The 12,666-nt window shown below is 43.4% G+C and overlaps 1 protein-coding gene across 1 annotated transcript; it reads right to left on the bottom strand.

The window, feature by feature from the left end:
• Window positions 1–3,447: 3,447 nt before the first annotated feature.
• Window positions 3,448–5,826, bottom strand: LOC138619963 (POU domain, class 3, transcription factor 4-like). Its single transcript, XM_069696803.1, has one exon. The coding sequence runs from the start codon at window positions 5,772–5,774 to the stop codon at window positions 4,686–4,688; it is 1,089 nt and encodes a 362-aa protein (XP_069552904.1). The 5' UTR covers window positions 5,775–5,826; the 3' UTR covers window positions 3,448–4,685.
• Between the last annotated feature and the right edge of the window lie 6,840 nt (window positions 5,827–12,666).

Raw genomic sequence — 12,666 nt, 5'->3', positions numbered from 1 at the left:
CTTTCTTCTTTGACACCCCTCCACCCCCCACCCCCCACCCCACCCTTCCCTCCTCCTCCTCCTCCTCCTCCTCCTCATCTTCATCCACGCTGCTTTCTTCTCTCCTGTCTCTCCAGCTACACTCAGGATTGATTCTGAGCCGACTGTCCTCTAATACATTATCAATACTGAGTGTTCCTCTGCCCTCCAGTGATCAGTGAGCACGTTTGGTCACAATCACTGTGAAGTTGTTGAAGCAGCCAGTTGCCCTGCAGAAGTAAAAGCACGGACACGCTGTCGGAAAATGTGTGGAAATCCATCCCGCAACAAGTGTGTAATGCTTTGCCAAAAGAAAAAGTGTTTGAACAATTCAAAACGTGCAATTTGTGGTGTGAAAATACCAAAAATGTGTCACCCCAAATAAATAAATAAAAAAATGCTTTGTCTGAGGGAGAAAAGCAAGAAATTCTTAACCATCACATGCAGAAGGTTTTGCTTTCTACACATCTGGTAATGATGTGATTTCAGGACATTTATGAAGAGCTGATCGTATGTGCTCATGCAGTTTGTTCCAGCTGCTCCTCTGAGCCACTTGTAATGGATTTCTATCTTTATGTGACACAACATTTTGTTCGTCTGACATCAGGAGGGAACTTTAGTTTTTAAAATGATCTTTTTTCATAAAGACTTTGGTTGTCGCAATAAACTAATTTGTCACTTCTTTTTTCAGAATATCAAGTTAAAAATTCTGATTTACTAAATGTCACATCAAAGTGATTGAATGCTAACTTAAATACACGACACGTGTCACTGGTAATACATAACTTTTATTATGTTTCATGAGCATTTATATATTATATAACAAAACGTATTGATTTTTAAGGCAAATATTTTACTCACTTGGATTTGCTCACGTTAAATAAATGATTTGCTTACATCAAAGTTATTCTTGTCGAAAGTTATTTTTGTGTGTTTTGTTTGAACATTTTAAAGACAAATATAACGGCTGATTTTATGCGAGATTATTTAAGTTTTTTCACACAAATTAGTAGAAATGTTTAGGTGTTTCAGGCAAACGAAGAATTATGCAAACAAAGCAAGGAAGAAAAAACGAGTTTTTGCTTGAACTTGTCTCGTGGTTGACGTACAGCAGGCAACCAATCACTGCTCAGCTTTGAGGTGTCACAAAAGAGTCTGCACGGGAACAACAAGAACAGGTCAGACTAAGAGTGGTCTGACATCAGAGGTATGAAAACACATTTGTGACCTTTTGTTGCAAGCAGCAGTTTGCAGAAAATAAAGGAGTCCTGCAAAGTGGATGATTTTATACACTTTAAGAAAAGGAAGAGACAGAATTGGTGTTCAAAAAGTGGAACAACCATGTGGCTGATATTCATTACTCCCATCCTCTCATGCTGCGCTGCTGTTTCCCTCTCGTCTGTGTTCTTGGTAAGCAGACTGCAGCCCCGTGCTTTCCTCCGGTATAATTAAAGAGAAACGTGATGTTCAATGTCCCCTCTTTGACCTCCTACCTTTCTAGTTTTACTGCAAACAGTATATCAACGTCTCACATACTTTCTTCTGCCTTCTCAGAAAGGTTTCGCCAACCTGCTTTAAAGTTACTGCTCTTACTTTACTGACCTTCAGAGGTTTGTTTTTGTGACTCTGAGGGAAAAATAACACTATTAAAAGCTTTGAAAAACAATTTATTTTACAGGATTTGGTGACCATTGTTTCTCTTTTCATTTTTGCTGTTAACTTTCAGGGAAGGTCTTTAAAAGAGGATACAGACTGACAGAAGGTTGGAGATGAGATGTAATTATGAGAAATGTGCGAGGCGTGCCAGTAAACAACTGTGCTCATCCTCCAACCTGCGACGACACAAATCACTACCTCTGCTTCTATTGTCGCGTGTCTGATTATCAGTCTGCACTCACTCAGGATCTGATTCACAGGCTCAATTATCTGCCACAGAGCAAAGCCCAGTCATCCAACCTAAAGCGGGTTTTTTTTTTTTTGGGAGAAATAATTACTTGAAGTTCATCATTTAATACCTCTGAAGTACGCTTTCATCTCACACCTGTTATGTTTTTCTCACTGTCCTTTCCCCGAGTCAATCATTTTTCCACTGGTGAGATATTTCTGAGGGGGTATCAGTTACTCTTGAAAGACATATTTGGATGGTGGAGGTTTGTTTTTAACATCCAGGCAGTGCTGGAGCTCCACACTGAAGAGGTGGAAGAGGCTCAAGGATACTGCAGTGCTGCTCTGGACCTTGGCTTGCTTTGCTTGTTTGCTTCTTCTTTCCAGGGTCATTCCCCTCCTCCTCCTCCTCCTCCTCCTCCTCTCTCTCCCAGAAATCAGGGATTATTCCGAACTAAAATAGATGGATGGAATCAATCAACCATGGTTTTACTTTTCTCTTCTTCTACATAAGAGCCCCCCTTTCACCTCCACCCTCACACCCTTTTCTCTCTCCCCCTCCCCCACCCCCCTCTCAGGGCTGCAGACTGAGGAGATGCATAAATTCAGACACATTAGTATTCCAGTCAGGCTCTCCATTTCAAGGCAAGGCCTAGCACCCTTCCGCCTCTCCTCTCTCCCTCCTTCGCTCTCCCTCTCCACATCTATTTTTGAATCATTTAAAACAGCGCCGCATCTATGGGCCTACTTATATCCAAACCATCCCTAAATTATTTTTAGGCATTAGGATTTTTTTTTTTTTAAAGGAAATACAGCTCTATTTTGCCCCTGCACGGCCAATTATACACAGCTGTAGTCTTTGAAATGAGATTCATCTGCTTCTGATTGTGTGTGTGTGTGTGTGTGTGTGTGTGTGTGTGTGTGTGTGTGTGTGTGTGTGTGTGTGTGTGTGTGTGTGTGTGTGTGTGTGTGTGTGTCATTGTGTTTTGCTGTCAGGCCCAGCGGCCCAGGCGATAAATCACGCATGTCTGATTGAGGAGGGCAGAGGGCCCGGACAATAACATTTCAGTGGAACGGGCTGGAGAAAAGCGTCTCCGTTTGCTGCGATCCGTGGAGCCGGCAGACCTGCAGCCGAGGTCCCGCTCAACCTCTGGATATTTTACTGCTGTTAGTGACACGGAACATCTGCAAAAGTTGCCTTTTGACACGACATTGAGGCTCAGTGAAGGTTATGCTATTTAACAATGCAAATATGTAAATATAATAGCATAACATAAATAAACTTATGAATAGAGTTTTTAGGTGAACCAATATTCAGTACAGAATCTTTAATATTATGTAACATTTTAAAATTTGTATTAAATAAAGAAAATGTATTTTACATTTTAATTAGGCTATTGCTTTCCCTATTTAAATAATAATAATAAAAATCATTATAATAACAATCATCATAATAGGCCTAATTGTGATAATGATTTTAAGCCTGCTCCTAACTTCTGCATATTCAATATTCATTCCTCTGAAGTTCAACTCTGTTTTAGACAGTTGTAGCAAGAAATTGTTTATTACAACATACATAGTTTATTTCAAAACATAATACAAGCTTTTATACTGAAAATAAATAATTACTTGAGCTGTCATCGAAATTTGGAATAAAACCGCCGGAACAGTTCAATCTTACTGAAAATATTGTTTTTTTGTTTTGTTTGCTTTTTTTTTTTTAAACATTGCTAATTAAGTGCATGAATAACTAAGAGCATTTGTTTAAATTAATGACTTGAAAAGGGTAATATATAAAACTGTACAATATTCGAAAAAATACTTCAGAAATAAACCGAAGAACAGGAGTATTTAAGATTATAAAATTTGTTTTTGATACTGAACGTACATTAAAATTATAGGCAGGTGTATAGCGTCGTCAACCCCTCTTTCCTATTCTCGGCTCTGTTTCAGAGTCCACACAGTTTATATGGTCGAAGATGATTGAAATCAAATACATGGATTAATAAATAGCTGTAACTGTGTGTGGCTTCATAAGCTACAGACCATGAGGGAGGAATTTCATTTAAAGAAAAAAAAAAACCTCCAAGTGCTATTATGCTGGCAATACCTCTTGTACAACTGGAATGATGGCCTATATTGGCATAAGCAAAAAATAATAATAATAATAATAATTACAGATTTGCTACGTGTAATGTTACAAAATAATGCATGTAAATAAGGTGAGAACTAAAGCATTGAAGAAACCCGAGGGAAGCGTGAGCTGGACTGTAAAATGGCCTCTGGTGCTGCAACAAATCAATTAAGAAAAGTGATATTATTATTTGTTTCACGCCACTGATCGGACAACACAAGCACAGCGTGTGTGAGCAGAGCCCAAACAAGTCCAAACAAAACCTCAGTCCCGTTTTAGCGTTACTCTAGAGCTGAAATGGAGACACAAACCAAAGGCGCTGGCAGGTTATTAGGCACATTTTGTATTTATATCCGTGATGTAGGAAACAAATTGGCGGGCTCCAAAGAGGGATCTGAAATGTGACGTTTGATATGCCGCTATGGAGTAATGCCCTCATGACAGTTAGAAAACGACGAAGGCTGAGCAGGTATCTCTGTTATTGTTATTGTCGGGTTTCAGTGCTGGAGGCATCTGGAGGAGTCTGTACCGGGACAGGCGCGGAGCCTGGAAGGGGCCACCGCGCGCCCCTGCGCTCGAGAGTCTGTGCCGGAGGGAGGGGGGGGGAGAGAGAGGAGGAGAGGGGGGGGGATTCCTCCCGGTGCTTCGGTCAGAGGTCGTGGCACGAGGAAGCGTCTCCTGCACTCCCGCTGTGAGAATAGGGTCCCTCGTGCGGCGGCGGCTCTCCGGGCGGCGTCATACGCTTCTCCTTCTGCCTCCGGTTGCAGAACCACACGCGCACCACCTCCTTCTCCAGCTGCAGCGAGTCCGCCAGCGAGGTGATCTCCGGCGCGGAGGGTTTGGGACACTTGAGAAAGTGCGTCTCAAGAACTCCCTTCACGCTGACCTCGATGGACGTCCTCTTCTTCCTCTTCCTCCCCTGAGCTGCTATCTTGTCTATACTGCTAGCGCTGCCAGTGGAAGAGTCTGCCTCCTCCAGCCACTTGTTCAGCAGCGGCTTTAGTTTGCACATGTTTTTAAAGCTCAGCTGCAGTGCCTCGAACCTGCAGATGGTAGTTTGGGAAAAGACGTTACCGTAAAGCGTGCCCAGTGCCAAACCCACGTCCGCCTGCGTAAAGCCCAGCTTGATTCTCCTCTGTTTGAACTGCTTGGCAAAGTGCTCCAGCTCGTCCGAAGTTGGCGTCTCCTCGTCGGAGTGGTCGTGGCAGTGGTGCCCGCCGAGGTCGCTGTGCTCGGGGCTGAGTGTGTCCCTGAGGCCCGGGTGCATGCCTTGGCCCTGCGGGTTGGGTGGAGGTGTGAGCCCTCCGTGGTCCAGCATGCCGTTGACAGTGAAACCCGTCTGGGAGTAGATGTTGATCTGCTGCCCGCTGGTGATGGAGGAGTTGTGGGACACCGGAGTTCCCCAGGCTCCCGGGTGGTTGCCATGGTTGTTGTGATGAGGGGAGTGATGCGCTACGTGCGAAGAGCGGTGATGGATGATGCCGAGCTGCAGGTCCTCTCGGCCTGGTTTGACGTCCTGCTGCTCCATGGAGGCCGACCAGGGGCTGCCCTCCGACAAACTGCTCGCCCATTGGTGCCCGAGGGGGTGCCCGTTGCTCTGGACGCTCTGCAGGTACTCACTCTGGAGGAGTTTCTGGTGTCCTCTGTAGGGGCTCGCAGGCTGCATGGCCTGGCTGTCCGGGTGGATCATGGGACTGGAGCTGAGCAGGGTGTAGGGGCTGGAGGCAGCTGTGGCCATGCTGGCTGCTGAACCCCACTAATGCTACTGAAGGGAGGGAGCAGCTCAGCCTCTGACATCTCCCTCTCTCTGGAGTCTCGGCAGCAGCCTGGCACTGACTGACAGCCTCCACCACCACTCACAGTCCGACTGAGACGCAGTGACGACACGTCTCCACCAATGGCGGCGCAGATACCGGAACCTCCGCCTCTGGAAGCAGCGCTGCGGGTAGGGAAGGGTTACAGGGAGTCGAACCGGAAGTGTGTCGGGGAGCTGGTCCAGTGGGTCTGGCTGTGGAATGATGTGAGCGTGGAGCGCAGTTCCTGTTTATTAATTAAAGTTTCCAACTGATTTACGCACGAGTTTATTGCTGCTCCTGTCACCCTTGAGCGCGTGCGAAGAAGGAGATTAAAGCGCAATGGCATTTCTTAGACGTGCCAGCACTTAATTTAGAGGGATACAATCAAACTAAGAGCAGTTCTCACTGCTAATTATTAACTTGGAGAATATTTCCTTAGGTGTTTGTAGAATGACACGACTGAACGTTGTGTTTTACGCAAAATTGTTTTACGCACGCATCCATAATCCTTATCCATTTTATTTGACAAAAATAAAACATGCGTGGGCTGATTATTGCAATTTAGAGCTTTAAAATTAAGATTTGCATATATATAAAAAATTTACATTACTCTGGTAAGCTAAACTCACTTTTTGCTGCTACTGTTGGAAATGCTGTCACCGGTTTACAACCTAAAACGTCATCATTTTTACCTATTCACAAAAATGCACACGTGAGCTCGCGCAGCAGACACTTACACAGTCTTTAAGAATCTCATCAGGTCCTCTCAGAGTTGAAAAAGATCTATCTGCATATCTGAGATTAGCTGCGTAATTATATTTGCCATTAGAAGGCTGCGTTCCAGTCTCCTTATTGGTTTGAAATTCCATTAAATATATTGCTCGAGCTCCCAGGTTAAGCTTGATTTAAATTTGCATACATTTTCATACATTTAGGAGAAATAAAAGAAGGCTGCAGCCACCAGAAAGTCATTAAAGAGCGGCTGAGCCGAGCCACAAGCTGCTGGTGGAGACAGGAGACAGGAGACACGAGAGGAGGCCGGAACAGGTGAGCTGACCGCGGGCTGGAAGTGAGGACAGGGCCGCTGGACGGTGGACAGGGCCTCGGGTAACGGAGGGATGACAGACAGCGGAGAGAGGGGAAAGGCGATGACAGGATTGTCTTTTCTAAAGTCTCACAGTGGAGCCTACAAGTCTGTAGATGGAAGGAAAATAATTCATCATCTGTTTGTTGTTTTGTTCTTATTCTAATTCCTGTGTGATGTGCGTAAATTCTTTATGGAGCTTCCTCTTTGAAACTTGGCTAAAAGTGGCTGAATATTTGATGTGGATGGCAGCGGCCTAGTTTGCTGAACTGGATTGCTTCGTTTGAGTCGTAATGGGATGAAACAGGAAGAATAATTAAGTACAATATATGTAGTAAAAGTGAAGCACAATGGTAGTTGTGGTATTTCAGTGAGACTGCTGCATTTTCAGACGTGTCATTTATGACGCGCCACAGCGAATTGATTTTGGAGGATGAATTCTCCATTTGAAGGAAAATGGATTTTACTAATAGAGTTAATTTAATCTGGAAGGCGAGATGTGAACAAAATTCGAGGTTTAACATTTTACCAAAGCAATTCCACGATTAGAATTTAAACAAAAATATTTTTTGTCTTGTTTCAAAGATAAAGTGTGCGTTTTTGTGGCGCATAAAGCAGACAGGAGAGGGACTTGGAGAGGGGGTTGTATTGCTGTCGATAGTCTAAGTTTCTAAGTGTAACAGATGCTTCTCTGGAAACGCTCCTTGTGCCGATTCCTTTTATTCGCATCAACATTTTTCTGCCGTCGAGCGCGTTTCCATAGCGAGGCGAATAAAAGGCAAATCCCCGCTCCGCGCCTCCAATAAAGAGCCCATTCACAGATAACCCGAGCCAGCCTCTGCTACACTTACACCATGCAGCACTGCAGGCTCTCCCCTACCAAGGTGCACATTACTGCTAAAGAACTACAACTAATGACTCATAATTTCTTTCATTTTGTCTTTGTGAAATGTCAGTTTGTGGCTGTTGATCGCACTTGTTTAGCGGCTTGTTTGTGTTTGCTTGACGGCTGTGAGTGGATCTTACACCGATTATCGTCTGAGGTTGTTTACTGCACAAGAAGTGGAGTAAATACAAAGATTTGTTAACGATAACCTGCAGTAGGTATATTATTCATGAGGCAAAAACAAATCAATAATATTTTCAGGATATTTTCTAAATAAAATAGCATATTGATTGCTTTCACTCCTAAAACAACCGCTTCTTACAATTGGCCTATAACTTAATATGTTTTAAATATTAAATTAAATTGCTTCCTGGTTGCAGGTTTGTAAAATACTGGTTTACAAAACAACAACATTGGCACCCATAACTTTTGGAAATATTGAATTTAATTAATGTTGTGAATGCTTGTATAGCTTTAAGGACAAAAACATGCTGCAGGTTTGGTCTTTCTTATTTTTTGTACTTTGAAGGACTTAATTGTATTTTGTCATCCCTATAATATTTATTTATAATATAGTTTTGTCTTTTCTTTCCAAAAATTACTTTAAAAAAATGTTTTGGAGTTGTTTTCCTGTAAAAGTCTAAAGGTGCCGTAGAGGGGTATTTTTTATTATTTATTTTGGTCTAAATGTCCCCCTCTCCACATTAGCGCACCGGCACGCAGCCTATAGATAAATCAGATTTTAGAGACTGCCTCTGGGCCTCAGGGCGGGACCTGTCACTTGGTGTCATGACCTTTGAAAACTTTCCCCATGACGCCTAAATCTCTGCCCCATGCCCGCCAACAGTGGCCAGTATTTATTTATCTATTTATGTGAGGAATGAACTTATTTCCGTCCTGTTTTTCATACAAACATAAAATGAGGCTTTCATTTTTTGTTATTAACAAACTTCTTTTGGTGTATTTTTGTTTGTTAGAGCATTTCAGTTTGTGCTTGTTTTGTTTAAAGGAATCCAAAGCCTCCCTGTCATCTCGATGACACCCGCCGTAGATACTTCACAAGCTCCCAGACAGTAAAATCGATATTTCCATTAACCCGTGACGTCGCTAATAAAGGACATTGACGAGTGTTTAGACGAGGCGGCCCTTCAGAAACAAAACCTCAAACTAATGTGGCGACATTTCGGTGACAAGTCGTTTGTTTTCCTCGTCGACTTGACACAACGACGTCTTTTTATGCGCTGCTTGTGATATGGAGGTGCATGCTGTCAATCACAAACCTCACTTCTGACTCCGCGCGCGCGTGTGTGTGTGTGTGTGTGTGTGTGTGTGTGTGTGTGTGTGTGTGTGTGTGTGTGTGTGTGTGTCCAGCAGAGGTTATGAGGAAGTAATACATTGGACACACCGATGAGTGAATGTATGTGAAGCTGAAGCTCATCCCAGGAGAGTGTAAATGTCCATTCATAATGCATGAGGCCCAGTGCGTCTGTTTGGTCTGCACTGCGAGACCCTAGTTCAAGGTGTTATACGTGTGTGCGAGTGTGTGTGCGTGTGGTTCTATATTCTGTGCACGTGATTTCAGACATCTGCAAATCATAATGTAACGACGAGGAGGAGAGGGGGGAGGGGGGGATGAAAGGGGTGCTTTTCAACAAGTGTGGAAGTGTCGAGACTTTTACATGCAGAAAATGAGTCTCTGAAGGTTTTTCCTCGAAGTGTCCTGTTCGCTGGGTTTTCCCGACAGCCTCGTTCTGAGGAGGGAAATGTCTGAAATTGCAGGAATTTAGAGAGAAAAACTGCATTCATAATGTTTATGACATTGAACTCAACCTGCAATAAGCAGAGCATTACATCAACGTAAAATGTTTCACTAATTAAGACAAAATTCAGGAGATCAGGTGTTACATTTACTACAGTGACGTCAGTTTGATTTTTTTTGCTTTTGTTTCGCTAATAAATGTGACTTTTATTTTGAAAAGTTTCCATTAATTATCAACTCGTAAGAGAAGCAATTAATACCAGATAAAAGATTAGCACAGTTTGGCATGATCCCGATGATCAGACAGCAGTAAAAAAAAAAAAAAACAAATTAAGTTTAGGATGAGAGGGTGAAACTACACCTGAACTTGTTTGGGGTAAAATAAATTTGACTTTAAATTAGGAACATATTAAAATAAGATCACACAGGCTTAGTGTTACATTTCATGGCCACAACAGTGATCTTGAAATTACATTAAACTGTGGATTTAAATATGACAAGTCACTCTGATGATGAAATGTTGCTGTCACAAAATGTGTTTGTATTAAGAATCATATTAATGTGTAAAATGTAATATAAATAATGCAGAGCTACAAAACTGAATACACAGATGATATATGGAAGTATAAATAAAAAAACATTGGATCATGACAATATTCTGCCATTATAAGAGAAATCAAGTATAAGATTACTTTAAACACCCAGGATTATTCTTTTTTTTTACAAGATAAAGTTGTTTTGAACGTGTTTCAGATTTAAGTAATTTAATTTCCCTGAACAACTCAAAGACACCAAAGTGCAACGGAGAGCGTGAATTTAAATGTCTCAGGTTTGGATATTAGTATTCCAACTATGATGTAAATTCCAGCGTAAAATTATTTTTCCCAGTTAATTAGAAAATGAATTCAGTCACAACAAGACACAGGCCCGAGGTCAGAGAGTCTTTGAGCTCCTGAAAAATTTCATTCCTTTCACTCTCGGAGAACAAACACTGTGCAAAAGCAATTGTTACAATATATATATATTTTTTTATTATTATCTGTAAGGATTTGAAACACCTGAACAAAATTTAAACTGTTTGTCCCTCTTGCCATCCCTCAGACAAAGCCAACGTTTGTCAGAGAGATTATTCATCGCATGTGTGTGTGTGTGTGTGTGTGTGTGTTACAGGTGCTGTCTGCAGAAGAGGCTAGTATATTGTTCCTGGGTCAGTGACGGAGCCACGGCGGGTAAAAAATCTACATAACATTACCATCTGTTAAACTTCAAACTGCTTGAACACACACACACATGAACACAGAGGATCCTAAACAGAAAGCACTGAAGAAGAGTGGAGAGTCTATAGAAAGGTAATGTATGCTCTTCAGCACCCTCTCCAGCTCCTCTTCCACATCCTCCTCCTTCGTCTCCTCGTCTCTGCTGAGAGCAGAGAAGAGCTCGGGGTTGAGGCCTCCGACGGCACCAACGAGCAAGAGAAGGGACTGCGGAGCAGAGGAGAGGGCAGGGTTGTCACGGAAACTTCTCTGCTTCTTCTCTTCTTGCTCAGTAGTCAAACGTGATGTCGATGTTTCATGAAAGGCCCCAGTGAATTTTATGAGGAATATGAGCAAGTTCTCTGTTGCTGCTAAACAACCAACCAACATACTTTCCCCTGTGGCCCACAAACTCCCCCCACCACACACACACACACACACACACACACACACACACACACACACACACACACACACACACACACACACACACACACACACACACACACACAAGCACGCACAAGCACGCACACACATACACGCACACACACACACACACACACACACACACACACACACACACACACACACACACACACACACAAGCACACACGCACACACAAGCACGCACGCACGCACACACGCGCACACAAGCACGCACAAGCATGCACACACACACACACACACACACACACACACACACACACACACACACACACACACACACACACACACACACACACACACACACACACACACACACACACACACACACACACAGGTCCCTCTGAAGGAGCAGGCGGAGCCGGCAGTTGCACATCTGCATTTCAAACAGAGACTCTCTGGGATTCATTATTAATTAGCCTGCTGAGCCCTGGAGGATGGTGATGCTGCCATCACACACACACACACACACACACACACACACACACACACACACACACACACACACACACACACACACACACACACACACACACACACACACACACACACACACACACACACACACACACACACCTCGTGACCCCTACGCCCCCTCTACACTTAGAGTCCTCACCAGAATACTGAGCCATACAGGAGCGCCGGCCCTCCAATCACATCACTTCCCCTGATTTCCCAACCTAATGTATGGTAAGGATGATGAATTACAGGAGTAGATGGTTTTATTAAGCTGAACGCAGCGTGAGTGTGTTTAAAATACCAAATTCGATTGAGTTGTTTAGCACAGCAGAGAGCTAAATGACATGCGAGAAGATGAGAGAGGCCTGCAGAGCTGTACTGCTTCTTATATCACCTCAATAAACACGACAGAACTCCTACCTGTCTTTGTTTGCTGTCTTTCTTTTGCTATTTTCGGGGAAATAAGTCGCATTTCGCTCGACTCTAATTTAGCAAGTGTGTTTCTGTGCGAGCAACTCTGCGCGTTAACCTCCACCAGCAGCAGATAGAGGCAGATCAGAAAGACACACAAGCGATTATGCATGAGCAATGTCTCCGGGGTCCAAAGAGAGCGAGAGAGTGAGACATCAAACGCGACGCAGCGAGAACACTCCGTCCACGACGCAGGTCCCACCGCTGCGCAAAGTTGGAGTTGCGCAGTTTACAAAAATAAACAAGAAAGAAGCGCGGTTTCAGCCTATTGTGTCGCTGCTGTTGCCCACGGTTGAATTAGTATGCAGGGAGCTGACATCGAAGGCTGAGATCATTCAAGAGCATCAGATTATGCATGATTCTCTGGCATATTTGTGTCGGGATGCTGAGTTGACTGCTAATATTTGACCAGAGTGTGTATGCGCTTGGATTCAAGTTTCCTCTCCGCTCCTGAAAATAGAAGTTTTGTAATTGGTGG

Source organism: Brachyistius frenatus, unplaced genomic scaffold (assembly GCF_029030835.1).
Source record: "Brachyistius frenatus isolate BFR_SWC_R1_liver_20210118 unplaced genomic scaffold, ASM2903083v1 Contig_22, whole genome shotgun sequence".
Classification (NCBI taxonomy): domain Eukaryota; kingdom Metazoa; phylum Chordata; class Actinopteri; family Embiotocidae; genus Brachyistius; species Brachyistius frenatus.
The sequence above is the reverse complement of the archived record's forward strand: the minus strand, read 5'-3'. Positions and strand labels throughout refer to the sequence as shown.

What these genes read in the sequence shown, in the direction of transcription:
- LOC138619963 (XM_069696803.1), bottom strand. Translation starts at nt 5,774, where the DNA reads ATGGCCACAGCTGCCTCCAGCCCCTACACCCTGCTCAGCTCCAGTCCC.